The sequence below is a fragment of the Panthera pardus genome, unplaced genomic scaffold (genome assembly GCF_024362965.1).
Source record: "Panthera pardus isolate Hobbes unplaced genomic scaffold, ASM2436296v1 HiC_scaffold_12, whole genome shotgun sequence".
Taxonomy (NCBI): Eukaryota; Metazoa; Chordata; class Mammalia; order Carnivora; family Felidae; genus Panthera; species Panthera pardus.
In genome coordinates this window covers 13,211,299-13,237,853 of record NW_026526677.1, presented here as the reverse complement: position 1 = coordinate 13,237,853, position 26,555 = coordinate 13,211,299, and the positions used below count along the sequence as shown (strand labels likewise).

The following is a 26,555-nucleotide window of genomic DNA, read 5'->3' as shown; positions in this document are numbered from 1 at the left end:
AACTGGCAGCATCTCAAGAATGTTACTGCCCCTGTTGTGGTGTTTATCAGACACCTGCCTTTACGGTCAAAGCTTGCGTGGGCTGCCCTCTCTCCTGGCCTCCCAACAAAGGCCCTGAACTGTCCCCCGGACAGAGAGAGAGCGTGGGACACCCGCACCCACACACCAGATCTGGCTTGGCTTCCCTGGGAGCGGGCCCATCTCTTCTCCCGCCCAGCAGAGCCCGGGCACTGGGACAGCCCAGGCTCCATTTGTCCCACTAATGAGTCTTAAGTGTTTGGCTTGGGCTCCTGCCAGTCCTACTCCTACAGGGAAAAGAGAATGGGAGAGAACAAGACAAAGCTCATGCCAGCTCGGCTCTGCTGGGCCCTGGGAGGGCTGGCGCAGGGGTTGTCCGGCATAGACCCACCCAGGGGTGCAGCCGGGGACCAATGTGAGGCCTCCTGCCTTTCTGTTCTTGTCTACTTCAGGGGTTTCTCGAAATGCAGATTCCTGGGCACAACCACTGGATTGGCAGCCTGGAGGTGGGCCCAGGAATGTGCATTTTAATAAGCACCCCAAGGAGATTGCGATGCGTGGTCAAGGTTAAGAAGCACTGCTCTGGGAGGTCTACGATGGGAATTCCGGGCTGGTGTGTGAAACTGTGTACCCATGCATTTTTCTAGACAGTCCACAGCTTTGGTCAAATTCTCAAATTGGGTCAACAGCCCCCAGACACCTTAAAATAAAATAAAACAAAAAACTAAGGCGGTGAGTGGGATGATTTCTAAATTCAGGTGTAGCTCTGACCTCAGTGACTCAGTCCAGGCCCCATCAAGGCAAGCCTCTCCTCTCACCAAGCCACAGAGAAAGAGGCTGGCAAGTCTGGGGAACCCAGGATGACAGAGAACTAGGCCGAGGGACAGTAGGATGCCGGTGGCCAGGGCCCAGTGGACATTCTAGAATGCATGGTCTGAAAGGGCCCTTAGGGATCACAGAAGTCAAAGCCCTGGCAAGAAGGCCGAATCTCCACCAACGTCCAGTCCTCTCTGGCCACACAGCTGAACTACACTTCCCAGTATCCCCTGCAGTTAGCGGAGGCCGTGAGCTGAATTCTGGCCATTGGTCCTGTGGTCCTGTGGGAAGGGTCTCCCACAAGACCCTCCCCGCTCCACTGTGTGCCTCAGGGAACGCCGAGCCCCTATAGATAGCTGAGCCACAACAGCGAAGCAGCCTGGGCTCTAAATGACTATGGTGGCCCCCCGACCACCAGCCCACCCCAGGCTGTGCCATGAATGGAAAAGAACCCTTTGAGGGTTGAGTTACTGAGATTTGGGGGTTGCCCGAATCAGCAGTCAGCCTACTTGAAAGCAACCCGCCCTCCTCAGGGACACTGAGCCTACGAGCCAAGGGAAGCAAGCACCAGTATCATGGTGAGCTCCCGGTACAGGGCCGGGACCAGAACTTCCCAACTATGGCCTTGGATGGGGGACAGGGCACCATAACCACACACCACAAGCTGGGCAGCACCAATTCCCAAAAAACTTTATTGTTTCAAGTGGCAAAATGTTATTGGTCTCTGTGGGGCACCTGGCAGGACGGAGGGAGACCTGGGGTGGGGCTGGGGCAGGGCTCCGCCCATTACAAAAATCAAAGGCTTTTATAAAAAATGCTATAAATTGGTATCAAAAGAAAACCCAAGGGAGGCTGGAGGAGGAAGCAGAGAGGGAGGTGTGACAAGAGCAAGGCGGGAAGGGGGGACCAAAACCTTCAACCACTAATGCCTGAATCTGGTCAGTTGGGGAGGTGGGGGCGGTGTCAGGAAGGGGATACAAAGTGCATAAATGTGCCTCCCCAGACGCTCCTCAGAGGTGGAGGGGGACAGAGGCTGCAGCCTGGGGCATGGTGGGGCTCCAGTCATCTCCTCGCCGGGGACCCCACAGGAATGGGCACTGCCTGAGACTGCCAGATGGGAAGGACCTGCAAAGGGGGAGGGGGGAGAGGTCAGAGCGGGAGGGACGCAAGGGGCGGGCAGAGGGGCCTCTTCAGCCTTGGCTTCCTCTCCCCGCATCCATCCTGGCTCTCCCAGCTAATAGGCCCAGTTGTGAGGAGGGTCCCAGCTGGGGACTTTGAGCCTGGTGAGTGCCCCCAGGAGTCCCAGACCAGAAGGGTCCCAGACCAGAAGGGCTGGCTGACCCCACTCGGGCCAGCCGCTGGGAGGAGGAAAGACTGTCCTTGGGCCCAGGGAGGAAGGCAGGATGGGCGCCCTCCTCCCAGTCCCTCCCAGGCCAGACAACACCCTGCTCTGTGGGCAAGATCTAGGGGAAGCCAAGAGGCCCACCAGGTCCTGGAGCTTGGCTCCAGGTCCTGGAGCTTGGCTCCAGCTGCCTGCTGCCAGCCTCACAGAGAAAGCCCTAGAACAAGGTACAGGGCCTCCTGAGCCATCCAGGGCAAGCCCTACTCACCCCCAGGTCCCAGACAGGCCCCAAGCCTAGGAACCCGCCCTCACCTCGATGACTTCTCAGACCTTCTTCTTCTTCAGCTTCAGGGCTTGTAACCAGTTGGGCGATGATCCTTCGGACCTAGACGGTACAGGGCAAAGGTCACAGGCAAACCTCAGGAAAGGTGAGCAGAGGGAGGAGTGGTAGGGAGAGCAATCCTCCGGAAGAGGCAGGCTGAGGCCTTGCCGAGGAACCGGAACTCTCGTGCCAACTTAACAGTGAATTTAGGGCTTATCGACCCCTTCTAGAGCCTCAGCTTTCCTCTTCCATAAAGCAGGGTTTCCCTTTTCAGGCCAACCCAGTGAGGCCAGTCGAGGTCACCTACCCTGAGGATTTCTCTGGCTTGGGAGGTAACGCAAGGGGCTTCCCCAGCCCTGGGACCTTGCAGGACTTGGATCGCTGCACTGCGGACTCCTTCTGGCTCGGCTTGCTCTCCACAGGCTCCCCCTCTTCAGCTGAGCGGTTCCGGGGGCGCAGCTTGGCCTATGAGTTGAGCCCGAATGCAGAGACATCAGAGGAACAAGCAGGGGGATTCACGGAGGACAAGGCCTGCTCCCAAGCGGACGCAGTCCCCAGAAACGGGCACGGACCCCTCTGCAGTGCTTTCACCCAGATCGATAGGAAATCGTTTAAAGACAAGTTTCCAAGAAGGGAGCCGTGCCTTGCGCCGAGTAGGTCCTCGAGAAGATACTGCTACACTCGATTCAGACTCACCGGGCTAGACAAAGCCAGTGGTGATTTCTCACCCCTGTGCCTTTGCTCATTCTGTTCCCTCTGCCTAGAACACCTCCCCATCACCCCACCCTCCACAACCAGCTCCTATACATGCCTCAAAGCTCAAACACTTATGTGAGGCCTTCCCCAACATACCCTCTCATCCCACACAGTGTGGCCGCATGAAGTAACTCCTCTGTCTCTGAACAGGCCCAGCCCCTTATCTGTGCCTCCCCAGTCACACGTCTCCCTCTCCTCTCCCTTCACCAGAGCTAATCAGAGCCAAGGCTTGTGTCTCCCACACCCCGGGAAGTTCTGGAACACGAATGCCCTGTGCTTCCTTCCACCACACTCAGCCCGCAGCACAGGGGCCAGCAGGGAGAGCAGGATGGCAGGAGGAACGGGAAGAAGGGGCCAGGGGAGGGATGGACGGACGGATGAACGACGGACAGAAGACAGGCTGGACGCAAGGTGGCTAGCTGGGCTGGACGTGCCGGCTGAATGATCAGATGGTACCTTCAGGGCTGACGGACTCAGGCCAGGAAAGAGGTTGACTTTCAGCCCCTTGGTGCCCAAGGACATGCGTGTCCGGCGGTTCTGTGGCTCCTCTGCCACCTCCTCGTCTGAAGACGGCACCCGAGAAGCTCGTGGCTCTACGAGGGCCCAGAGGGGGGACTCAGCACAGACAGCAAGCCCACAACACCCCTCCCTCGCACGGCTCCCGGACAGCGACACGGGCATCAGGAAACAAGACAGGGACCTACCCGTGGAGTCCTGGAACAGGCGTGCCTCCGAGTCTGCCGCCTCTGACAGGCCCAGGGTGCCCCCAGGCCGGATGGCCGGGGCCCGGTGCCCACGCTTACGCCCCAGGTTGGCACGGCTCCGGTACATGGCGCTGTCTAGGACCTCGGTGTCCTGCTCGGGACAAGGGCAACACCACTGGCACCGCTGTCCCGTCCCCAAGACACCTCAGCAACAGCTGCCTATGAGCTGCTCCCCCCAGCGGCCTAGAGCCCCTGTTCACTTGATTCACCTGCTGCCCCCTTCCTGCCTCCCAGGCTGACAGCACTCAGGGCTCTGCTCGGCTCAGGCTCCAGGGACGAGGCTCCGGCTGCGTCACCCACCTGCCCCCCAACAGCCCAACCACTGCCCTGGGCTCAGCCTACACTGACCTCAATGAAGGAGAAGTCCTGACTGGGAGAACGGGGAGGAGGGCCTGGGGGGGGCCGCCGAGGGGGCCGCGTCGGGCCCTGCTCGCCCTGCCCGACCCCTGAAGGGCTCCAGGTGCCGTCCACCTCTTCTGTCTGGCTGGCTTCACCATCAGGCTGCGGCCTCCAGGAAGGCAGAGGGTCCCCACCAGGCTCCAGGGGCTCCCCTTGGTCGGCACCTGCTGTGGCTCCTTCCTCCTCCAATGGGTCCCTGGGGCCTGAGGCTGCCGACTCCCTACGGGCTGCCGCCCTGGAGCTGCTGGCAGTCAGCATCCCCTCCAGCAGGCCCTGGGAGCCAGAGGGTGGGGAGCGGGCCGGGCACCTGCCAGGACTGCAAAAGAGACAGACCAGAGGCCAAGGTCACCCATGAGGTCACACCTCTCTCCCCCAAAGCTCACTTCACAGTATCTGTGCCCCCTACCCGCACCTCTCTTTCTCCCTCCTTTCCATGCTTTCCCAGCCTCCTCCCAGAAGGACACGGTCAGAGCCTTGTACAGCACAGCACAGAGGGGACAAGCTGGGCAGCCTGGCAGGGTCAAATCCCGGGTCTGCCACTTACTAAGGCTTTCTTTCTTTCTTTCCACCATTTTATTTTTTGAGAGTCGGAAAGAAACAGAGCACGTGCAGGGGAGGGGCAGAGAGAGAGGGAGACACAGGATCCGAAGCAGGCTCCAGGCTCTGAGCCGTCAGCACAGAGCCCGACGTGGGGCCCGAACCCAGGAACACAAGCCGAAGTTCACGACCCGAAGCCCGAATGAGCCACCCAGGTGCCCCACTGAGGCTTCAGATGAGTCCCTCCACCTACAAAAGTCTCGGGGTCCTCTACCTCTGTAGTCGCTGGGGCGTGAAATGGGAACCACAGCACAAAGTGCAGCACCTGGCACTTGGGTGGCAGCGTGCACCCATCAAACAAAGCCAGCCGTCGTTACTGCTGCCGCAGCTACTGTTCATGCTGTCAACGTGCCCCTCCTGGGGGCGCCTGCCTGGACAGCCAACTCTCCCTGGGATGAGCCAGGCACTGGCTGGTCTGGCTATGCAACATCTTCAGCCCTCAGCCCCCACTTCCTCCCTTCCTGTGCCCCAGTCTCAAGGAACAGCCAGGGACTCCCAGAACACGCCGGGCCTTCCTGGACCGCTGTGTGTGTGCGTGGACAAGCCGTTCCTCTGCCCGGAGAGCTCCCCCACTGCCTCTCCACTCGGTCTCCCTGCAGTTCCTCTTCTGAAGCTGGCTCGCTCCCCTCCCCCACGCCTCTACCTTTCCTCAGCCCTGTGAGCCCCCCAAGCTCCCACCAGGTCTGTGACCAACTAGAGGACAAGAAGGGCCCCTCGTGGGCCCGGGGCTGGCCAGGAGGAGCAGGACAAGGCAGATGTTTGCCCAGTGATGAAGAGGCTGGGCCACCTTGCCTCTCAACTCGGCCTGTGCATCTTCTGCCTGCCACTCCTTCAAAACACAGCAGCACCAACACACGGGCACATCACACACGCTCACCGACTCGAGGAGCTGGTGTGTGGGCCAGCCGCCACCCCCTAAAATATGGACACACCCCACGCACACAATGCCCCTCCCTCAAGGTACATCTAGGGCCCAGCCCCCATAAGCACAGCCAAGCCACTCCCCAACATACACACACACACACACACACACACACACACACTGACACCACACACACACAGGGCGGGGGGCGGGCGTGGGAAAGGCTGGCAGGGGCAGTGCCTGGAAGCCAGGCCTCGGAGAGCTCCCCAAGGGGAGGGGAGTGGGGCAGGTGAGTCAGAAATGAGCCGGAAGAGGGGAGGGCAGGAGAGAGAACGTGTGTCAGTCTGTCTTTCCACAAGCTGCTGACAGATGGAAATTAAAGCGGTCTGGGCAGGAGGGAGGAGGCGGGGGTGGTGGCAGAACGGAGCAGCCCTGGACGGGGGCCAAAGCCAGCTCACCCTGCAGCTCCGAATCAGGGAGGCTGGAAGGGAGGGGGCAGCGGCGGCACCCCACCCAGCCTGAGGAGGCCCTGCCCAGAGCCTCTCCCTGGGGTGAGGCCGAGACAAGGCTGAGGGCAGGCCCTGAGTGAAGGGGATGTGAAACAGCGGATGGGTGGATGGAAAGATCCACATCCAGAGCAAGATCTGGCCCTAAGTCCCGTGGGCAGAGGGCAGGGGATGAGCTCAGTGGGTTCTGGGGGTGGCCACGAGGAGGGGAGGGTGGGAAGAGCACTGGGGAATGTGGTATGCCTCATCCCTGTGTAAACCCCCATCTCAGGAGAAGCTTTCCTGCCTCTGAGCACCCGGAACACCTATAACCTCAGCTCCTCCCTGGCAGGGAATCGGGAGAGAACGGTCAGGAGCCTGTGCTGAGCGCTTACACTGGCACAGATCTCGGCTCATCCCCCACTACGCCCGCGGTTACCTGTCCACTCTGAGCCTCGGCGTCTTCATCTGCAAAATGGGGAGATTAAAAGTGGCTACACAGGGACACCTGGCGGGGACTCAGTCCATTAAGCATCCGACTCTCGATCCTGGCTCAAGTCGTGATCTCTCAGTTTGCGAATTCGAGCCCTGAGTAGGGCTCTGCCCTGATAGCACAGAGCCTGCTTGGGATTCTCTCTCTCCCTCTCCCTCTGCCCCTCCCCTGCTCCTACTCTCTTTCCACCCCACCCCCACCCCCCATCTCTCAAAATAAATAAACTTAAAAAAAAAAACGTAGCTATACTTCACTGGGTCTGCAGGCAGTATGTTGGAAATGTGTGTTCAATTTTTTTTTTTTTTAATTTTTTTTCAACGTTTTTTATTTATTTTTGGGACAGAGAGAGACAGAGCATGAACGGGGGAGGGGCAGAGAGAGAGGGAGACACAGAATCGGAAACAGGCTCCAGGCTCCGAGCCATCAGCCCAGAGCCTGACGCGGGGCTCGAACTCACAGACCGCGAGATCGTGACCTGGCTGAAGTCGGACGCTTAACCGACTGCGCCACCCAGGCGCCCCGTGTGCTCAATTTTGACGAATTTTTACGATAATCATCCTTCTCAACACAGGCTCCTGGCCTGAGGACTTATCTCATTTTGCACCATCTATAACCCTCACCCCATCTGGACTTAGGGTCTCCTGACTGCTGCTCCAGGTGCAAACCCAGGGAATGGCATGTGGTAGATGTGCACAAAATCAGCTTTCCAGGGAGCGCGTGGGGAGCGAGGTCAGTTAAGCCTCTGACTTCGGCTCAGGTCATGATCTCTTGGTTCACGGGTTCCAGCCCCGCATCAGGCTCTGTGCTGACAGCTCAGAGCGTAGAGCCCGTTTTGGATTCTGTGTCTCCCTCTCTCTCTCTGTCCCTCCCCCTCTTGCTCTGTCTCTCTCTCCAAAATAAATAAAACATTAGGAAATTTATTTAAAAAATAATAAAAATAAATAAAAATTTAAAAAAAAGTCAGCTTCCCAGTATTCAAGGCTCTAAGGCCCAAAATGAGGGAGGCTTAAGCCTGGAGCTAGAATGATGTGTCTAAATGGGCAGAAGCTGGCTTGGACCCGCGAGAGACAGGAAAAGTGCCCAGAGAGGACGACAAGGCTGGGGCCCGAGGGAATACAAGGGGGCCATAATCCCCAGCTGTGAACCTTGTACGTGTCATGCTGCCTCCCTGGGCCTCAGTTTCCCCACCCATGAAGTGAGGGGGCTGGCCTCAATGATCTCTCAGGATCATCTCAGATTCTATGAAGACCCCAAAATGACAAAGAGGTCTCTGTACCACTTGGGGCCCCAGGGAGGGACAGCAGATGACCAGGAGGCCACAGAGAGGAGAGGACAGTGCATGAGCTCTTGGGGGACCTAAGAGAGCCACTCCCACCAGGAAATGGTGGCCCTACACACAGAGGAGAGGCCTGGAAGCTCCCCATGACCTCTCACCCCCATGCTGGTCTTGTCACAGCTGTGCTGGACAGGACCACCTGCCATCAGGGGTACCTTTTCCCCCCACAGAGATGATGACAAAAATGTCCCCAAGGGCCTCACTTTATGGACAGCTCAAATTTACAATCCAAATTTGCACATCAGATACAATTACAAGTAGCAAGCATTTTTTTTTTCAGTGTTCACCCACGTGTCAGGCAGGTTTCTATCACTTTACATGTGTCTTCAACTCTTAACCCTGAGAGTCTGCGGAGAAAAGCACTCCCAACGTACAGACAAGAAATGGGAGGCCCTGAGGAAGAGAAGGAACGTGTCCAAGGTCACAGAGGTGGTGGCAGAATCAGTACCCAAGCCTGGCACATGGTGCCAAACCCAGACTACTCGGAACTGTCCTCAAGGACTTCCCAGGGGAACCTCCAAAATTGCCTTCCAAGAGCAATTTTCCAGGGTGGAGAATTTCCCTAAGTCAGATGCCCGGAACACAAGTTCTTTGGATATTAGTCAAATAAGCTTGGGAAACCTTGCACTAGAGAAAGGCGAACAGGTTTCCTTGTGGCTGTGTTTTCATGTGCTACCACATGCCCATACACAAACACTCGAGGTCTCCGACAGGGCCACAGAGTGCACAGCATTCCTCAAACGTACAACACAGACAGAAAACCAGAGCGTCTTAAAGGTGTGATAGAGGCTAGGCTACCTGAGTGTTAAGGACTCCCTTCCTCCTCGGCTCCTACCTTCCTCTTCCCCAACCCAGATATTCCCGCTGTCCCCTTCTCAACAGCCACCCAACCGGAGGGGAAAGGTGGAGGGCTGTGGGTCCTGCTCCTTGGTAATCTGAGAGTCTTGAACATAACCACACCTGACAGCATTTACAATGTGCAAATCAGAAGGAAGCCCTGCTGTGCGGCCGTAAGCAGGTCACACCCAGTTGGAGATGATAAAAATCCCTTTCCACGTCTTAGGGCAGCTGTGAAGGTCAACGAGGTAAGATGTGCAGTTGATGCTAAGCCCTGTAGAGTGGAGTCTCGGGAAAAGAAACCAGGAGCAACCACAGGGCGTAGGAATGGTAAGGTTTCCCGAAGCTAACCTTCGAAAGCCAGGCTCAGAGACGTCCAGGAACTCATCCTGGATCCCAGGGGCCTCCGCACTCCCCACCCTGTACACCCACCCCTTCCTGCAGCCTTCATCACCAACCCATGCTCTGCCCACCTTTCTCTCTCTCTCTCTCCCTTCTCCTTAGCCGCAACTAAACCTGTCCACACCCCATGATTCCCTCTGGACCCTTCCCTGTCCCCTCCACTACCACCAGCCCCTTCCACTTACAACACAGCCCCCACCCGACTGCCCAGTGAGAAGATCCAGCTTCTTCCGAAATGCAGAACTTTCTACTCAGTCAAGAGAATAAAACCAAATCTCAATAAACAGAAATGTTAAGGAAATAGACGCGATGGCTTTTTAGTACCCTTTCTAGGGGTGAAATCACCTCCACTGGTTTCAGAACGTAAAAATCCCTGAGACAGACTGCAGCTGGCTCGTCAACTACCAGTCTGTTCCTCTGGAAAGCTCCCTTTCAGGAACTCCATGCATGGAGGCCAAGATCATGGGGTCAGGAACCAGGTCCCTACGACCTTCAGGTTCTTAAATTGTCTGCTCTTCTGGGCCTTAAGACAGGGCAGGCAAGATGCCCCTAATCTCTGCAAGAAACAAGCGCCACTGTGCACTCCAGTCCTGCCCTGCAGTGGCCCAGGCCACGGGGACACGCAGAATCCTCCTTCCGACACCCATAAAAGCATCCGTATCCCCCGGCCTGGGAAAACCCGCGGCTTTGGGCCAAGAGGCCTGGGGAATAGGTGCTGTGCACAACCTGGGCACCAGAAGACAAGACACACCCCCTGTCTTCCAGGATAGTCGCGATACGAAGCACCGAGGAAGCCTAAAGCATGGGCAGCAAATGAACACCACCTCAGACATCACAATCATCATCAAAAAAAAAAAAAAAAAGAGAGAGAGAGAGAGAGAGAACTCACCTGTAGGTGTGTCACATTTCAATTCTTAAAAAATTTAAAACTTCACAGTCCAGACCATCTCCATTTTCCAAACCCTAAATGTCCTCAGGGGAAAGCGGTTTCTTCCCTCCTCAAAAAAACTTGCAGGGTTTCATACAGCGGCTGCACCTTCCCTCCCACACAGGGATGGGGCTCCCTTACCTGGTTCCAAAGCCAGGGGTTTCTCCCATCTCCATCCCGGGTTCTTCAGGGCAGTTCTCCAGGGAAAGGAGGGAGTGGTCTTCACCCTGGGTCTCTGGCCCACTGGTCCCGCCAGGTCCCAGCTCTCTGGCCTCCAGGCCCGGGGACGAGACACCATTGTCCCTCAGCCCCAGCTCTAGGCACTGGCTGACCTCTCCTACCCCGTGCTCCCTGGCTTCGCTTGGGGCCCCCGAGAGCTCTGCGTTCCGGAGTCCCAAGTCCTGGGTCCAGTCCATCCGGCCCACTCCGCACCCCCGTGAGTCCTGAGAACCTCCAGACTCTAGGTCACATGGCACCTCCAAATTCTTCAGGCCCAGACTGCTGCCCCAGTCTACCTGGCCCGCCCCAAGCTCTCTGGGGCTGCAGCCTGCCCCCGGGGCCATGCTCCTCAGCCCAAGGTCTGGGGTCCAGTCTGCCTGTCCCACCCCACGCTCCCTAGATTTAAGGAACTCTCCGGCCTCCACACCTGACCAGTCAGTCTGCCCCACGCCACTCTCTCTGGCCTGGCTGGGGCCCCCTACATCCCCGACACCAGCCAGATCCCTGCTCCTCAGGCTGACATCGGAAGTCCAGTCCTTCTCCCCAACCCCAATGCCCCTGGGCTCCTCGGATCCCCCAGCCTCCAAACGGCTGGCCAGGTCCACGTCTCTCAAGCCCAGCTCATCTGACCAGCCCATGTGTCCCACGGCTTCCTCCCTGGCCTCACTTGCGCCCCCAGAAACCACACAGCCGGACACCTCCAAGTTCCTGAGGCCCAGCTGGTCGGTCCAGTCCACAGGCCCGGTCGGGGTCTTCTCTGGAGGCACAAAGGGGCCACCTGCCATCTGGCCAGAAGGGCTCAGGCCAACACCTCCCACCCGATCGTCACCGATGATGCCAAACTGATGGCCCCTCTCGGCAGCCTCCACGCAGAAGTCGCCTCGCCAGTCTCGCTGCCCCGGGCTGAAGGTAGCCTCCGGCTGGGGTACGACACCAAGGCTGAAGTCGCCCGCCCAGCCTCGCAGGCCCACCTCCCTGTCACTCCGGCCAGCATCGCTCGGGCTCTGGCCCCCTGCCTGCTGCGCCCCCTGCAGCCCTCCAGCATCCTGGCCAGCCCCGCCACCGTGCCAGCTGCCCTGGTCTCTCTGTCCCAGTGGCCCGTCCTGGGACTGAGGGGTGCTGGGGCTGAACAAGCCCCCTGATTCTCTCTCTTCGGGCGGGCTTGCATCCCTGCTGGTCTGGCCCGGGCCGTCCCTGCCACTCGGAACCTTCTTTTCAAACTCCTCATCCTGCTGTTGGGCTTCCTCAGGGCTGAAGCCAGCGCTCAGGGCTCTCATTCCGAAGCCTCTATCCTGGGGGCCAGGGGCTGTGGAGCTGCCGCAGCCACTATAGTCCCTCATCCAGGCGCTCTTCCCGAAATCCTGATCTGGCTGCTCTGCAGAATCTCTCTTCCCAAACTCCTCGTCCTGCCCGTCTGCCAGGTGGTCCTTCTTCCCCAATTTCTGGTTCTGCTCGTCTATATCCTGGCTGGCATAAGCACCCAGTGAATCTCTCTTCCCAAATTCCCAGTCTTGAAGGCTTACATCCCGACCGCAGTAAGTACCCAGCGAATCTCTCTTCCCAAACTCCTGGTCTTGGAGTTCTGCATCCCGGCTGGAGTAGGTGCCCTGGGAATCCCTCTTCCTGAACTCCCAGTCCTGAACATCTGCCTCCTGGCTCTGCTGAGTGCCAAGCTGGGCTGGCTTTCCAATCACCCAGTCCTGGGCCCCGGGCCCCCCTGGGGCAGACACTCCACTCCCATCCTGGCTGGAAGCCTCGATCTCCTCCTGGCCGATGCCACACCTGCTGGCCCAATCCCTGGAACTCGCTTCCCCAGCTCCTTGCCCACGCTTGCTGGTCCAGTCCCCCTCTCCAAGGCCTGCGTCCCCTCTAGGGCTTGCACCACCAAGGCCATAGTCCTGAGAAGTGTCTTGAGACCAGTGGGAAGGACTAAAACTGCTGGGAGAGGGGTCTGCTGTAATTCCAAATTCACTCTGCAGATCTTTCTGGGCCCAGCCAAGGAGTCCCTAGGAATCAGAAAAAGAGAGAGACACAAAGAAACAATGCTTAGAGTCAATCAGGGTGGGAGTCCAGAATGAGAATCAGCATTGCCTAGTCCAGAGAGCCCCACGTTAGCAAGAGAAACCCTGGGTTTAGATCCCAGCTGTGTGACCTTGACCAAATCACTTAACCACTCTGGGCCCCAGGGTCCTCACCCTTAAATGGGAAGAATTCCTACTGCCTGGGGTGGTTTGGGAGAATTAAGCAAGATCATTTTAAGCCAAATCTCAGCACAGTGGCTGGCATGCAAGGGGCACTCAATATGGACACTCAATCAATGATCCCATGGTCATGTTTACAGGCCCTTGGGTAACACTTGGCCAAGCGCCAAGAGAAAGGCTGCCAGCAGAGTGGTCTTCACAGGGGTGTGGAAGGAGTGACGTTTCCATGAAGGGTGGTCAAGACTCAAAGCCCCTCCACAACCTGCTTTCCAGGTGGAGAGTCTGACCCTGCCCCTGCCCCTACTCGCCCCTGTAAGTTCCCAGGCCCTTCTTCCCTAAGGAAAGCGCCCTTCTGCCTGGCTCCTCCCAGGAAGACCTCACAGCCCTCGCCTTGTCCCTGGAGGAGACAGGAGGGACAGGAGCTGCCACAGGCGGAAAAAGCCGGTCCAGGGCCCCCTGCACCAGCCCCCCCTCAACCCCATACTCCCTGACTCACTCCTTCAGGCGGGTCAGCCCTGGGCTCAGGGCTGCGGAGCCGGCCCGCCTCGTCCCGCAGCGCCGCGTTGGCTAAAAGCCTCTCCAAGATAGACATGCTGGGCTCCTGGTCCCCGAGCCGGGCCATGGCCCCTGCCCCCAGCCCGCCCTGGGCTGCTGGGTGCGGCTGAGCTGAGTGCAGGGACGGGACTGGGCCGCTCCCCTCGCCTGGACCTGTCCAACGACTCTGGCTCCCGCTTGCCCTGGCCCGGCTCCCTCCACGGCAGCTGCAGCTCTGGCAGCCCCGCCCAGAAGCCAGTTGAGTCACCCAGCGCTGGACAGACACACCTACCAGGAGCTAGCCCGGTCTTAACTCCTTCCTGCTCCTCCTTCTCTACCCCTCCACCCCCTGCCCCCAGAGGCCTCCCGGCTCCTCCTTCCTTCTAGCCCCGCCCCTACCAGCCCAGGCTGGCCTTGAAAACCACATTTCAAAAGCCACCTGGACCCCAGCCCTTAAATTCAGAGGCAGCCCGGTAGGAGAAAGGGCACTGGCCAGGGAGCTGGCGCTCTGATCAAGGCCCAGCCACCAACTTGCTGGGCAACCCTGCACAAGGCTCTGCCCTCTCTGGGCCCCGAGCTTCCTATCTGCAAGGCAAGTCTTGAGCTCAAGGGTAACAACGGTCATAAAGCCAACACTCAGTAAACACTCTCGATGAGCCAGGTGCTATTCTTAGTACTTTACAGGTATTACAACTTATTTAATCTTTGCCATCACACCGTGAGGGAGAGTTCATCATTGTTACCCCCATTTTACAGAGGCAGAATCCAAGGCACAGAAAAGTAACTTGTTCAAGGTCACATCTGGGCCAACCACAGAGAACGCAGGCAGTCTGGTTCCGGAGCCCAAGCTCTAAACAGCTGCACTGCGTTGCCTTCCTCGACACCGTTTGTAAGGAGGCACTTTGAACGCTCAGTATATGTCAAGCATTGTGCTCAGCACACTTCATATTCCCTGCGGTACCACCCTAAGAGGCAAATGTTCTTATGGTGAAAGGTTTCTGCAGCTTAGAGGTTAGGGTTAGCAAGACGACTCAGCCGGCGGAAGCTCGACTTGGATACGAACTCACTCTAAAGCCGAAGCACCAATCCCATACCCTCTGCTCTGTCAGCTCTGCCAGACTGCCCAGCCATGAGGAGCACATCCACAGGTGCCTTGCTCACGGCGGCATCCCGGGCTCTGGACACCGAAGCCCTTGCTTCCATCCCCTGAGGCCCCCACCCTCCCTGCGGCCCTGTCCTCACCTCGGAGCAGGCACTTGGGGCCTGCGTATCCTTCAGCTCAGACCCGGCTCCCCGCCTTGCACTGCCGGCACTAGGTGGTGGCGAGGCCAGGAGGTCATCCAGCCAGCGGGAGCTGCTTTCAGGGCCTGCGGGCTCGGGGGACACACTACAGGGATCTTGAGCTTCTGTCCTGGGTTGGGTGGCCTCAGCCTGGGCCAAGGTCATGGCCTCCTCCTCAGCAGGCAACGCCTGCTGGGGGTCAGGGATGCCAGCAAAGAGGACGCAGGGCTGGTCGGGGGGTGCTGGCTGCTGCTGCCCCAGGACCGGCTCCAGGATGGGCAGAGCAGCCTCCCTGGTGGCCAGAGGGAGCAGGGACTCCTGTCCAGCCACGGGCTCCCGCTCCTCATATCTCTCCTCTGCCTGCAGCAAGGCCACTCCAGGTGGGCCCCCTGGTGTCGGTAAGGGCTTGAGGGGAACAACTGGGGACTGAGGTTGACTCTCGCCATCACCCTTCTGGGCTGGGGAGATGCCTGGATCATCCACCTGCACCCAGGAACCAGGAATTCCTGGCCCCTCTGGAGCCGACTGGGTCTCTCGCCCCTGCTGGGACACTCCTTTCTCTCTGCTGGATGCAGCCCAGTCACCAGCCTCAGCAGCCTCGGCGGCCTCGGTGGCTTCGGTGATGGGGGAGGGAGGTGGGGAGTCCAGCCGCCACACCCCAAGACCCGAAGGCCGAGTGGGGAAGGTCCATTCAAAGGACTGTGACAAGCTCCAGTTGGACTCTGTCCCACTCCCGAAGGGACGATCCAAGGCAGACTGGCTCCCCTGGGTTTGGGGCAGGGCAGCCAGCGAGCCCCCCAGCTTCTCCTGGTCTTGGCCAGGCGGCCGGAGCACACCCTCAGAAAATCGGCGCTGAGCCAGGCTGATGGGACGGAGATCTATGTCACCCTTGGCCGCCACATCCCCAGATGGAAACGTCCGAGGAAGATCCGGCAACTCACCCCCCTCAGTCAGGGGCTGGGCAGAGGTAGCCGGGGGCTGCCCCAGGCTGTGGTGCCCTGAGACCTTCTCAAGGGCTGGGTTGCCAGCTGCAGGGGGCTCTGCGGCTTCCACAGCAGGGAGCCCTAAGCTCGGGGCGCAGTCGGAGCTCTGACCCTCATCGGGCAGGGCTACAGTTGCGGCTGCTGGGGTCACAGGGGGGCAGGGAGAGGGCCCAGAAACTGCAGGACTCTGGGCTTCTGGAAGCTGAGAGTGGCGGGGAGAGCTCTCATCAAGTGAGTGATGTCTGGGAGACCCCTCAGCAGGTGAGTGAAGTCGGGAAGACTCTGGGGCTAGGCCTGAGACTTCAGTGGGGAGGCTTGGGCTGGCGGAGCCTCCATTCTCTGAGGCGGAGCCTGGACTCGAGGGGCCCCAGGGCTTGGAGACCTGCAAGAGAAAGGTCAAGAGCCATTACTCCCCTCCCACAGAGACCCCAGGTCGGCTGCTTCCTCACACTCTCAACTCCACAGACCAGAGGAGGAAACAGGAACTCAGAAGGCGGGCCTCTCAGGGCAGCTAAGGGAAGCCCCGAGAATTATTTTGGGGCATCTTATGCTTCTTAGGGTCTGCAGACCCCACCCCCAGGCCCTCTCCCCAGAAAATGCACACAGCCTCACTCATAGCATCTCCAGTGGTTCAGATCTTCCCTCCCCGCCAACTCCCAGAGCTCACCTAAGGATGTAAGAATCTGTGGTGCATCGGTCAAGAACCCCGGCTTGACAAACAGAGAAGGAAAATGGGGAATCTGCCATCTGGGCAGGCGGGGTGTTGCCTCGGAACAGGTCTGTAAGCCCAGGGTGGAGCCAGACCACCCACAGGAGCAGCTACAGGGGGCGCTGTGGCGCTCCCCACCCCGTTCTGTGTATGCACACGTCCCAGCGCTACCCAAGGAAGCAGGCAGGTCCTGCCTCGGGATCCAGGCAAAAGGCACCAAGGGACATGAAAGCACATGGCTTGGAGTCATCGGCACTGCCTCCTATGAGCCGTATGCCCTCCCATATGGTGGTGAGGTGGTATCTCCGAGCCTCCGCTTTCCCATCTGTACACTGGGGCTAACGGCAACAACATCCATCTCAAATAAATAAGATCTGTGCACAGGGCCTCTCGGGATAGGACTTACGGAAAAAATAGATGCTATGGGATAGGGGTCTGGGAGAGGAGGAAGGGGCAGAGCGCCTGGCATCCTGGCATTCCACTGCAACACTTGGCCTGTCCCCAGACAATGAAGGAAGCCTTGCTCCTTTTGACCTGTGCCCTCCCCAGGGGTCACGCTTCCCCTGCCACCCCCTCCAACGGGGCGGTTTCTCCCGCATCATCGCCCACTGGGTCTGGGAGAGAGAAGGTCCCACTTGCTTCTCAAGTCCCTTTCCTTTGCCCCCATCCTCCCTCCTCTCCATACAACTCCAGTGTTCAACCGCACGCCCTAAACTACACCACCCACCACCCCTCCTGTCTGAGCCCCTACAGAGCCCTCCAGCATCCTGGTTCTCCGTTCCTTGATCCCTTCTTGCATGGTCACTTTGTGAGCCACCTCTCCCAGGTCATACTCTACTCCTTGTCCTCACTGGTAACTGCAGCCCCTCTATAATCTCCACTCCAAGTGTCTGCTCCCCGCTCCCACCTCCTATGGGTCCCGCTACCTCTTTCCACCTCGCTGATCCTTCAAACGCCTCTGCCTCCAGGAAGCAGAGCCTACTAACCCTCCTCCTTCTCATGGTCCCTGTTCCCCTCCTGCCCTCACTTCTCGGTGGTGTTTAAGTCACTTCTTTCCACAATTCCCCCACCAACCTCCATGCAACGTTTCCACCCAGCTCTCCACCTCCCCGCAGCTGTACCTGGGGCTGGACGTGGCTGCAGGACAGGAAACAAGCCAGATGCCCGATCTCCCTACCGCCTGATCAGCTCTCAAACCTCCAGGACCTCAAACGAGCCCCAAGCCCCCGGCCGTCCCCTAACGCTTCCCCTCGCGTGCCCACACTCCCAGGGGATGCTTCTGCGTCTGGTGTTCTCAAACCCTAACACCACCTGCCGCCCTCATCAGCCACCAGCCCTCACACCCTACTGCCTGCGTGTGAGCCCAAGCACCATGCTCCCCTCCTATGCTTGTGAGCGGTCCTGGCTCAGAGCTCTCTCTCTCTCCCCTGCATCATTGATTTTTCCTTCTCTACTGGCTCATTTCCACCAGCACACAAACTGCTCTTATGTCTTCTGTCTTAAAAAAAAAAAAAAAAACACTCTTGACCTCACCTCTCTCTAAAGCTTACCACCAGGTTTCTTGAATGCGTTGCCTACATTCACTCTCTATCCATGGAGTTCCTCTTGTCTCGCTCTCTCCTGAACCCCCTCCAGACAGGCTTCTCCCTTCACCCGGCCAGCTAATGCTACCGTCAAGGTCACCAATGACCTCCCTGTAGCTGAATCCCATTCCCAGGGCTCATCTGCCTTGACCTGATAGCAGCATCTGACCGTGGGTCATGCCCTCCTCAAGCCCCAAAGGTGGCTGCTAGCTCTGTGTGGCCTCTAGCACCCCAACCTCCCCAGTCTCCTCCTGGTCTCCCCTGCTACACATGGGGCCTGGGCCCCCTGCCCTCCTGTGCCTCCCCGGCTCCTCTGGTGACCTTAACCCCCCTGTTGACCTGCCCTTCTTAACTGCCACGTTGTACGCTGACAACTGTCCAGCTGTCCCCTCAATATTTCCACTGGGGTATCGAAGAGGCATCTCAAACTCAGCAAATCTAGAAACAAACTCCTCATATCCCCCCGATCCTGCTTTACCCTTCCAGGTGCCCACCTGAATGAACGGTAACCTCGCCACCCTTCCACTGCACAGGCCAAAGGCCCTGCCGTCATCTGTGACTCTGCACTGGCTCGCTCTCCTATCAAGCCACCTGCAAACCCTGCCCGCCTCACCTTTAAACCCTATCCAGAGTCGACCTCCAGGGTCCAGCCACCAGGCTTATGCCCCCACTGGTCCCCGCTGCCGCTCTTGGCTCCTTGCAACCAAGATGACGCTTCGCGACCAGGCCAACACCAGGTCGCTGGTCTCCTCCAAACCCCTCAGTGGCTTCTTCCCCTCACTCAAGGCCAAGTGTTTCCAGTGGCCTGTGAGGCTCCACACCATCCAACCCTGCACCCGACCCACCAGCTGTCAGACCTCGCTGGCAGGCAACTCCTCCTCTCTCAGTGCAATCCAGGCATCCTGGCTTCCTTGCCAGGAAGGTACTAAGTCTCCTGTACTTAGTTCTTTCTGCCCAAAACGCTGTTCCCCAAACGCCCATGCAGCTCACTCCCTCACCTTCGCAGCAAGGCCTCTCTCATTGCCTTGGGCCCAGAGCTCCCTGCCTCGATGGGACTCCCGCACTTGTGACACACTGCAGTCTGCGGGTTCAAGGGATGCCTGTGCTTGTGTCTGCCTCCCTGCACTGGGAGAGCTCCCTGGGAGCAGGAGGCCGTGCTCTTTGTTCTCTGCTGTGTCCCCGGCACTCGACTCACGGTAAGTGCTCAGTAAGTATCTGTCGGATGGACGAGGGAATGTGGTCGGGTCTCCATCGAGGGGGAGACAGGACAACCCTTGGCCAGAAGGGCCCTATGAGCTAGAAGGGGTATCAGTTACTTGGGAGAGCAGGCTGACCATCCTCTGAACACGCTGTGGGGAGCAGTGAGGAGGAAATAGGGAACACCCGCTTCTGACCCCCTTGTCCTCTAGGCTGCCTCCAGCTGCTCACCTCTCCTCAGGGGTCTTGCTCTGCTCTTCCTGGCACTCGTTGGGAGACATTGCTGGCCCCTCCTGGGAACATCCCCTAGAGAGGGTCCCACTGTCCTCATCTGAACCCCGAGAAGACAGCCCAACCAGGGAGAACACTGGAATCAGGCACTTCAGATCCTGCGTCAGCCCCTGGGTGCCAAACCTTCGTGAGCCGTGGCGTCCCCACACCTCACACGGGACCAGGAGGGCCCAGCAGCCAGAGTTCTCATAAGGACTAAGTTAGTCACCGCTCCTGGGACGTGCCTAACACGCCGCAGATACCTGATCAGGGCTGGTTGTTATAAATACTATAATTACTGCTTGTAACGAGTAGTTTCACAGCTTGAACCACACTTAACCACCTCGAGGACTGAAAACAGTGGCCTGGGAGTCAAGAAATCAGAGTCTCGGGGCCAGACCTGGGTGGGGCACGCCACCTCCTCCACAGGCCTCAGTTTCCCCATCTACACCACAAGGAGGTCACACAAATGATCTCAGAGATGACCCCTCCAGCTCTAAAATACTACGATTCTGATTCATAACAGGAGGCTAACTCACATCGGCAGGTGGGTCCAAGCTGGCTGGCTGAGCCAGGTCCCCGTTGAAGGCCAGGTCCAAAGGGGCATTCCTGTAAGGGAACAAGAAATGGAGGCAGAGAATAGAGCAGTCTGCCACTGATGACCAGGGGGAGACTGGATGGAGAGTCTGCCGAAGTGACTTCAATAGCCCCCAAAGTCAAACCCCCCAGGCATCTACTACTGAGCCCCACCTGGAATCACTGAGGACAGAGAAAGTGTCTCTCGTTTCCAGAGAGAAAGTGCCCCGGGAGACAGTGCCCATTCCCTACCTGCACATCAAGGGTTAAATGCCCCCCCACCCACTCCTCTAGGAGAAGCACCCTGCATGCCCAGGCCCCTCAGTGGTTCCCAAAAAGCTAACTTCTCCTTCCCCTAGCCCATAAGGGGTTAACGTTCTCCTCCAGCCAGGAAGAGTGCAGCTGGTCCCGGCTGCCCTGCCAATGCTTCTTGAAGGATTGCAGGGGGAGGAAAAGGGGGAAGAGTGATTTTCCAAAGTTGAAGTTGCTCCTCTTGAGTTCTGCTTAGAGCAAGGAAGGGGAGGAAGTCTGAGAGCAGACGGGCCTGGGCAGCGTGTGACCTCCTGGATGCCTGGGACGAAGAAGGATGAACTAGGGCCCCTGCCCTCCAGGCAAGTTCAGGTGAGAATGGGGCCAGGCTGGGGGGCAGGGTAGGGCAGGGGCCTTCAGCTTGGGACTCAGCCCAGACCACAGGAGCCCTGCCCTTCACAGCAGTAGGAAGGGGAGGGGAGCCTGTGCCCACCACTCCCAGGGGCACCTCCTGGCCAGCCCTCCTTTACACTGGCACCAACCCCAGACAACTGTAGCACGTCCCACAGTCTCCAACCTGGCCGTGACCTCTGTGCACGGACGCTGGCCGGCCTGGCATCGAGGCGTGCTCGTGTCATAGCTGTTCTATCAGACTCCTCCTTGTGGGCAGACTGCACCCTGCTGATCCTATCCTCGCCCTCTGCCCCCCCCCCCCAACACACACCAGCACCTGCACGCTGTCCCAACCTCAGTAGGAGCTAGCACTAAAGAGAACAAGCTTTGGAATCAAATAGACCTGAATTCAAATCCTAGCTCTGTCCCTTATTTGCTGAGGAACCACGGAAAGTCGTTTAGAACCTCAGTTTCTGCATCTCTAAAACAGGTCTAATATTCTCTCCATCAAATAGCGGTCAATCACATGAGGCAAATTCAACTCTCCGGATAAAAAGACCCAAAAATAAACTTCCATACAGTGCATTGAATTCCACCGTTAACATATATCAGCTCTGTAAAAGAACACAGCAGCACTGACACCGTCTACCAGGGGAGTGTTTTGTGACTTAGACCAGGGTCCGCCTGCACTCATAGCACACTGACCCCAAACTAACCTAACCGTGAAGGTCACAGTCCCAGATAAAGCCACCCCCTTGTCCTCCAGGATGCCTCCCTCCGCTCACCTCTCCTCAAGGGTCTTGCTCTGCTCTTCCTGGCACTCGCTGGGAGACTTTGCTGGCACCTCCTGGGAGCATCCCCTGGAGAGGGTCCCGCTGTCCTCATCCCTGGGACCGGTGGCCACACCATACGTCCTGGGGCCATATCTTGAGCTGCCATCATGGTTAAAGGTGAGGCGGGAGCCCCAGAGGCGATCAGGGCTGGCAGGGACCTCCTTCCGAGGCTGCTCCATCTTGGCCAGGATCTCTTCCACTGTGGTGGCTGCAAAGCGCTCTGAGGCCGGACGGAAGGGGGCAGGGGCCTTCCGCACGCCTCCTGGGGCAGCACATCGAGCTGGGGGTGTCAAAGGTGGCATCTCTTCTTTCCCGGCCTCCTCTTTCCCAGTCTCTCGAGTGGCTTCTCCTCCAGTAGAGGTCTCAGGCGTAGGCCTTGGTGCAAAGGGAAGGGGACGCTTGCTGCCACCATAGGGCTGGGGTCCTGCGAGCATGTTCATCTTCCGGGCAGAAGGCAGCTCAGCCAGGGGGCCCCGGGGGGGCCGAGGCCCAACAGGCACCAGCAGGCTGGGCTTGGCAGGCAGGGCTGGCTTGGCAGGCAGGGCCCGAGGTTTGGGCTTGACGGGGGGTTTGGCCCGAGGGTCACCTACCGAAAGGAAAGGATTGGTTGGGGGTCTGTCAGAAGATCCAGGAAGCAGAACTTCATCTCCCACCCTGTACAAACTCCGAAAGTTCACATCTTTCTAGGTACAGGGTAAATGTCACCTCTTCCATGAAGCCTTCCTTGATCATCCATACACATCTCAGAAGCACCTTCACCCATCTCCAAATTTCAAAAACATTACTCAATCTCCCTTACAAACTAAAGCTACTTAAGGGCCCAGCTGGCATGTAATTTCTCCTTATAGCCCCCTTTGCACCCTAGCACATGTTCTTATCAAACGAACACACTAATGAATGAACAACAGAGCCAATAAATGGATGCCTGCCTGCCCACATCAAGCAGTCAGGCCACCATGTCCCCAGTCCTGTCCCTTCCTCTTACATGACACTGTACTGCTCCACCACCCATAGTAAACCTAGCTCAGCTTCTCCACTCTGGCTCCCTACTCCACCCCCCTCCCAGAGTACACGCCCAGGCCACCTTCCCACTGTCATCCGGTGTGTGATCAGGAATGAAACTTACTATTGACCTAAGCCAAACAGAAGTAAACCTGCTACAGGAAAAAAACAAGACCAGAAACCTACCTTCTACATAAGGCATTCCACTGCCAAATAAAAGACTTGGAATTACTCATGGCCATGGCCCTGCTAATAGAATCCTGTATCACCCACTCATTGGACCCAGCCCAAGAAAGGAGTCTAGACACAGAGCCAGGAGGTCTGGGTTCAAACCCCCCTAGGTGCACACCATTTCTCCTCTAGGCCTCAGTTTCCTCCTCTGCCGAACACATGGTTTAATCCGCACCATACCTCGAAGGGCAGTCTGCTCTCATGTGCTGGGGACCTAGGTTCTCAAACCTGGTCTGAAAGGGCTCGACAGGAGCGAACGACCTCGCAAACTCATCCTGCGTAGCCTCAGTCTGCCTCCCACTCTCGCTCCCCCGCCCCCTCCAAGACAGAGCAGGGGTTCCGCTGCTGCGCCCCCACCCTCCTCCGGGCCACCCTCCTCCGCCCAGCACCCATGGGTACCTGGCTCCGAGCCAGCAGACACCGGCTCCTCCTGCATTTCCCGGGGCGGTGGGGAAGCCATGGCTGCGCCTTCCCGGAGAGCCGACACTTTCATCACATGCGGCAGAACCTGCGTGAGAATTGGGGAGCCGAGGGGTGTGAGCGGGGTGGCCGGAGACCCAGGAAATGAGAGCAAGAGACTGAGAAGGCACAGGGGCTGCGAGCTGGCAGCAGGCTTGGCTGAGGGAAGCGTCCTTCCAGCAGGGGCAGAGTGTGGGACCGGAAGCGGGAACTTCAGAGGGGGCTGGGGGAGGTCAAGGGAGGTCCCCCGCAGGCAGCCGTATCCTCCACTCGTCCCAGACGGCTCTCTCAACTCCGGTCTCCTAACCCCGGAGTCCTGGAGCTTCAGGGACCCGCCCACTGCTCCCTCTGGCAAGCTCTCCAAGACACCCCACTTACCGTTGCCAAGGCACCCCTTGGGTCCGGCAGCCCTGCCTGAGGTATCCACTCAGGGCCGGAGCAAGAGGGCCGCGAAGTCTGAGGTCTCTCCGTGAATCACCTCATGGGAGACGGGAAAAACCCGCTCCTCCCCAACCTGGGGCTCCGCCCCACCGCCTGCCTCCCCCCTTCCCGCTCACCCTGCCCCCCCCCTCCTGCAGCTGGGAGTGGTTCCCTCTCCCCCCTCTTTCCCCTCCTCCTTCCACATCCCTGCCCCACGCCCGCCCGCCTGCCTCGGAGCTGTCTCATCCAAACACGGAAAAATAAGGAATAAAAAGTAAACATCTGGAATACATTTTTTTTTCTTTAATTTCTCAATCGCTTTGGCTTCAGCTTGGAATTTGATGAGGTAAAGCCAGGGCCTAGTCCTGTTGCCATAGCAATGGCCTCCCACTGGATTTCCAGAGCCTCGCCAAGAGGAAGGAGGAGCCGGCCCAGGCCTGGGCTGGGAGAATGGGACAGGACTTGAGAACATCCGGGGGGTGGGGTGGCTTGGGGGAGAAACTCCCTGGGGTTCCCCTCTGGGCAGTCAGGGCGGGATAACCAAGGCAGATGAAAAGGGGATATTGGGCATCACTCACCAGCCCAGGGTTGGCCTGAGGGGTATTGAGGGGGACAGAAGAAGAATTTTTAAACCAAGAGACACAGCCCTATGGCAGGGACCAAATGATGCCCTTCCTCTAAGCCGGTAGCAGGAGCTTGGGGGTCTGATATACCAGGATTCAGACGCTGGATGGGTCTACCACTCTCCAGCTGTGTGACCTGGGGCACACTGCTTCCTTCTCTAAGCCTGTTTCCCTCTGTAAAAACAGGAGTTAACGAGACAGGTGGGAAGCCCAGGTGAGAAGGTACATGCAAACTTAGCACAATGCCTAACCCGGAAAAAGTATCCAATAAAGGTCGGCCACTATCAGCATGATTCCATTGGGTATCACCAAGGAGGGAAGATCCTTGGTAACTACCTCCTCCTTTCCCCAGGCCACAAGCTGCCAGCATTCCAGACCATTCTTTCACTCCCTAGGGCCCCAGTCTGGTCACCTGCTCCTCAGACACTCCACTACCTCCTCAGTTCCCATTCTGACTCGTGGAGCACCATCCCACCCACAAGAACCCACCGCCACCACCACCGGGCTCCAGAGCCCCCTGGCTGTCTCATTCCAAAGGAAGGAAGAGGTTTCCTATCACCTGGTATGCACACAGCCCTGAGGACCACCCAACACTCTCCCACCTGCAAGGGGCACTGCCTTCCTCAGCACCCACTCCAGCTGGCCTGGGAAGGCACCGCCAGATGCCAAGAAGGGACCTCTGTGGCCCAGCCTTTGCACAATTCACCCACCCCTCACATGTGACCCTGCCCCGGCTTGTTTCTAAGACAGGAGAGAACACGAAGAGCATAAAGAGAAACCCAGTACCATCCATCCTCGGTCAGCCAACTACAAGGGAGGGTTGCACACCAGGGGTGGATGAGAACCGTGCAGAGCCAGTCCCAATGTGCATGGGGGAGGGGCACACGGCAAGGAAAAAAAAAATTAAAAAAACACAAGATTGTTTCCTTGTCCTTGAACACTATTACAAGGGACATGGTGTGGGTGGTTAGAAATAGGGGCAAACTGACCAAGAAATGTAAAACCCTTTTACCTGGGGCCCTGATGGGCACCTCTACAGTATGAGGGGCTGCAGCAATGAAGTGGGGCCTTCGGCTTCCCCAAATGCGAGGGCCAGAGAAGCTCAGAGGCCCCGGCCAGGAAACCCAGGTGACCAAGGCCATAGCCAAAAGCTGAAGAATCACAGCGGCACTGAGCACTCCCGCCCCCAGCAGTCAGGGGATACTAGCTGACCCCCAGGAGCAAAGGCCGCCAGAGGGGCTAGAGAGAGAGGCTGGGCAGCTCCAGCCGGATGACAAGGGCCCAGACAGCCACCGGCGCAAGCGGGGTCGCCTCTAAAGACCCTGGGATCTCCGGCCGGATCCGGGACAGAGAGGTCGACAGGGACAGCACGTAAACTGCTGGAGGAGGGAGGGCCAACGAGAAGACGGAACAGCCCGGGGCGAGGGGCCGTCTGGAGGGGCCCAGTGGGGAGCTCTGGACACAGAGGGGACGCCGGCAGCCGAAGAGGAGGAGAAGCGGGTGGAGGAGGAGGAGGAGGAGAAGGAGGGGGCGGCGGCGGCAGAAGCGGAGGACCTGTGCGCTGGATATGAAGCAGCCGGCGAACAGACGAGGGACTGGGGACGCGGACCGGGTGGGGGCGGAATGGGGTGGCTGGGGGCGTGCCGAGGGAGCCGGGAGAGGGGGCGAGCACAGGCCCGGGGAGGGAGAGGCGGGGGTCCCTCCAGCAGCTCCGCCCGCCCCCGGCCCCGCCTCAAGCCCTCGCCCCCTCCCCCCTTTCTTCTAGCTCGGGCAGCACGAGCTCCAGACCGTGCACCCTCCGCCCCCGCGCACACGCGCCAGCTCCCCAGTGACCCCCGCTTCCCCTGCACCCCCGGCCCCTGCAAACTTTCCTGATGACCCCCCCCCCCTTTACCTCAAACCCGAGGTCCCGGCAGGAAAGCGCCCACTCCTTCCATGCCTCTCCCCCGCCCCTATCCCGGACCCCGCCCCCTCCTTCGCCCTCCTGCCCGCCCCCGCGCACTCACGCGCTCCCCCGGGATCCGGCTCCGCTCGGCTCGGGCTCGGCGCCCCGACGCCAGTCCCCGCCGCCGCCGCCGCCGCCGCTGCCGCCGTCACCGCGGGACCAAGCCAGAGCGAGCCCCGGCGGGGCCCCGCCCCTAGCTCCGCCCAGGCCCACGCCCCCAGAGCGCCTCATGAATATCCATGAGCCGGTGGAAACCGGGAGTGGGAAGCCCGGGCAGAAAGCACCGGGCCGTAAGCACCGGGCCGTATGCAAATAGGCGCAGCCCCGGTACCCAATTATTTATGAGTCTTGCAAATAAGGGGCCTGCCCCAGGCTCAGACCCCGGAGAAACTGACGCAACTAGGCTGCTAGGAACACTCAGGCAAAATGCAACCGAGACGGCTGCCTAGAGAGGCTGCCTGGGGACGAACCACTGGGGCCCGGCGGCCGG

The 26,555-nt window shown here is 58.8% G+C and overlaps 1 protein-coding gene across 3 annotated transcripts; it reads right to left on the bottom strand.

Moving 5' to 3' along the window:
- Positions 1–1,507: 1,507 nt before the first annotated feature.
- TNKS1BP1 (tankyrase 1 binding protein 1) lies at positions 1,508–26,249 on the bottom strand. 3 transcript variants are annotated; one of them, XM_019414395.2, is made up of 12 exons: positions 26,127–26,249; positions 23,018–23,126; positions 21,338–21,971; positions 19,874–19,943; positions 14,554–15,957; positions 10,499–12,582; positions 4,367–4,733; positions 3,959–4,109; positions 3,711–3,847; positions 2,806–2,963; positions 2,489–2,561; positions 1,508–1,959 (listed from the first exon to the last, which is right to left on the bottom strand). In XM_019414395.2, exons 2-11 carry the CDS (start codon positions 23,109–23,111, stop codon positions 2,501–2,503), a joined length of 5,160 nt encoding a protein of 1,719 aa, XP_019269940.2. In that variant the 5' UTR covers positions 23,112–23,126; positions 26,127–26,249; the 3' UTR covers positions 1,508–1,959; positions 2,489–2,500. The 3 variants fall into 3 exon arrangements, with proteins under 3 accessions (XP_019269940.2, XP_053755673.1, XP_019269941.2); XM_053899698.1 differs by lacking the exon at positions 26,127–26,249 and adding an exon at positions 26,015–26,083; XM_019414396.2 differs by lacking the exon at positions 26,127–26,249 and adding an exon at positions 23,456–23,580.
- Positions 26,250–26,555: the final 306 nt, after the last annotated feature.

Coding starts and splice junctions, on each gene's coding strand:
- TNKS1BP1 (XM_019414395.2), bottom strand. CDS start 23,111: ATGAAAGTGTCGGCTCTCCGGGAAGGCGCAGCCATGGCTTCCCCACCG. Junction 19,944..21,337: donor AGCAAGACCCTTGAGGAGAG/GTGAGCGGAGGG, acceptor GTTCCCTTACAG/GAATGCCCCTTTGGACCTGG. Junction 3,848..3,958: donor CCTGTTCCAGGACTCCACGG/GTAGGTCCCTGT, acceptor GGGCCCTCGTAG/AGCCACGAGCTTCTCGGGTG.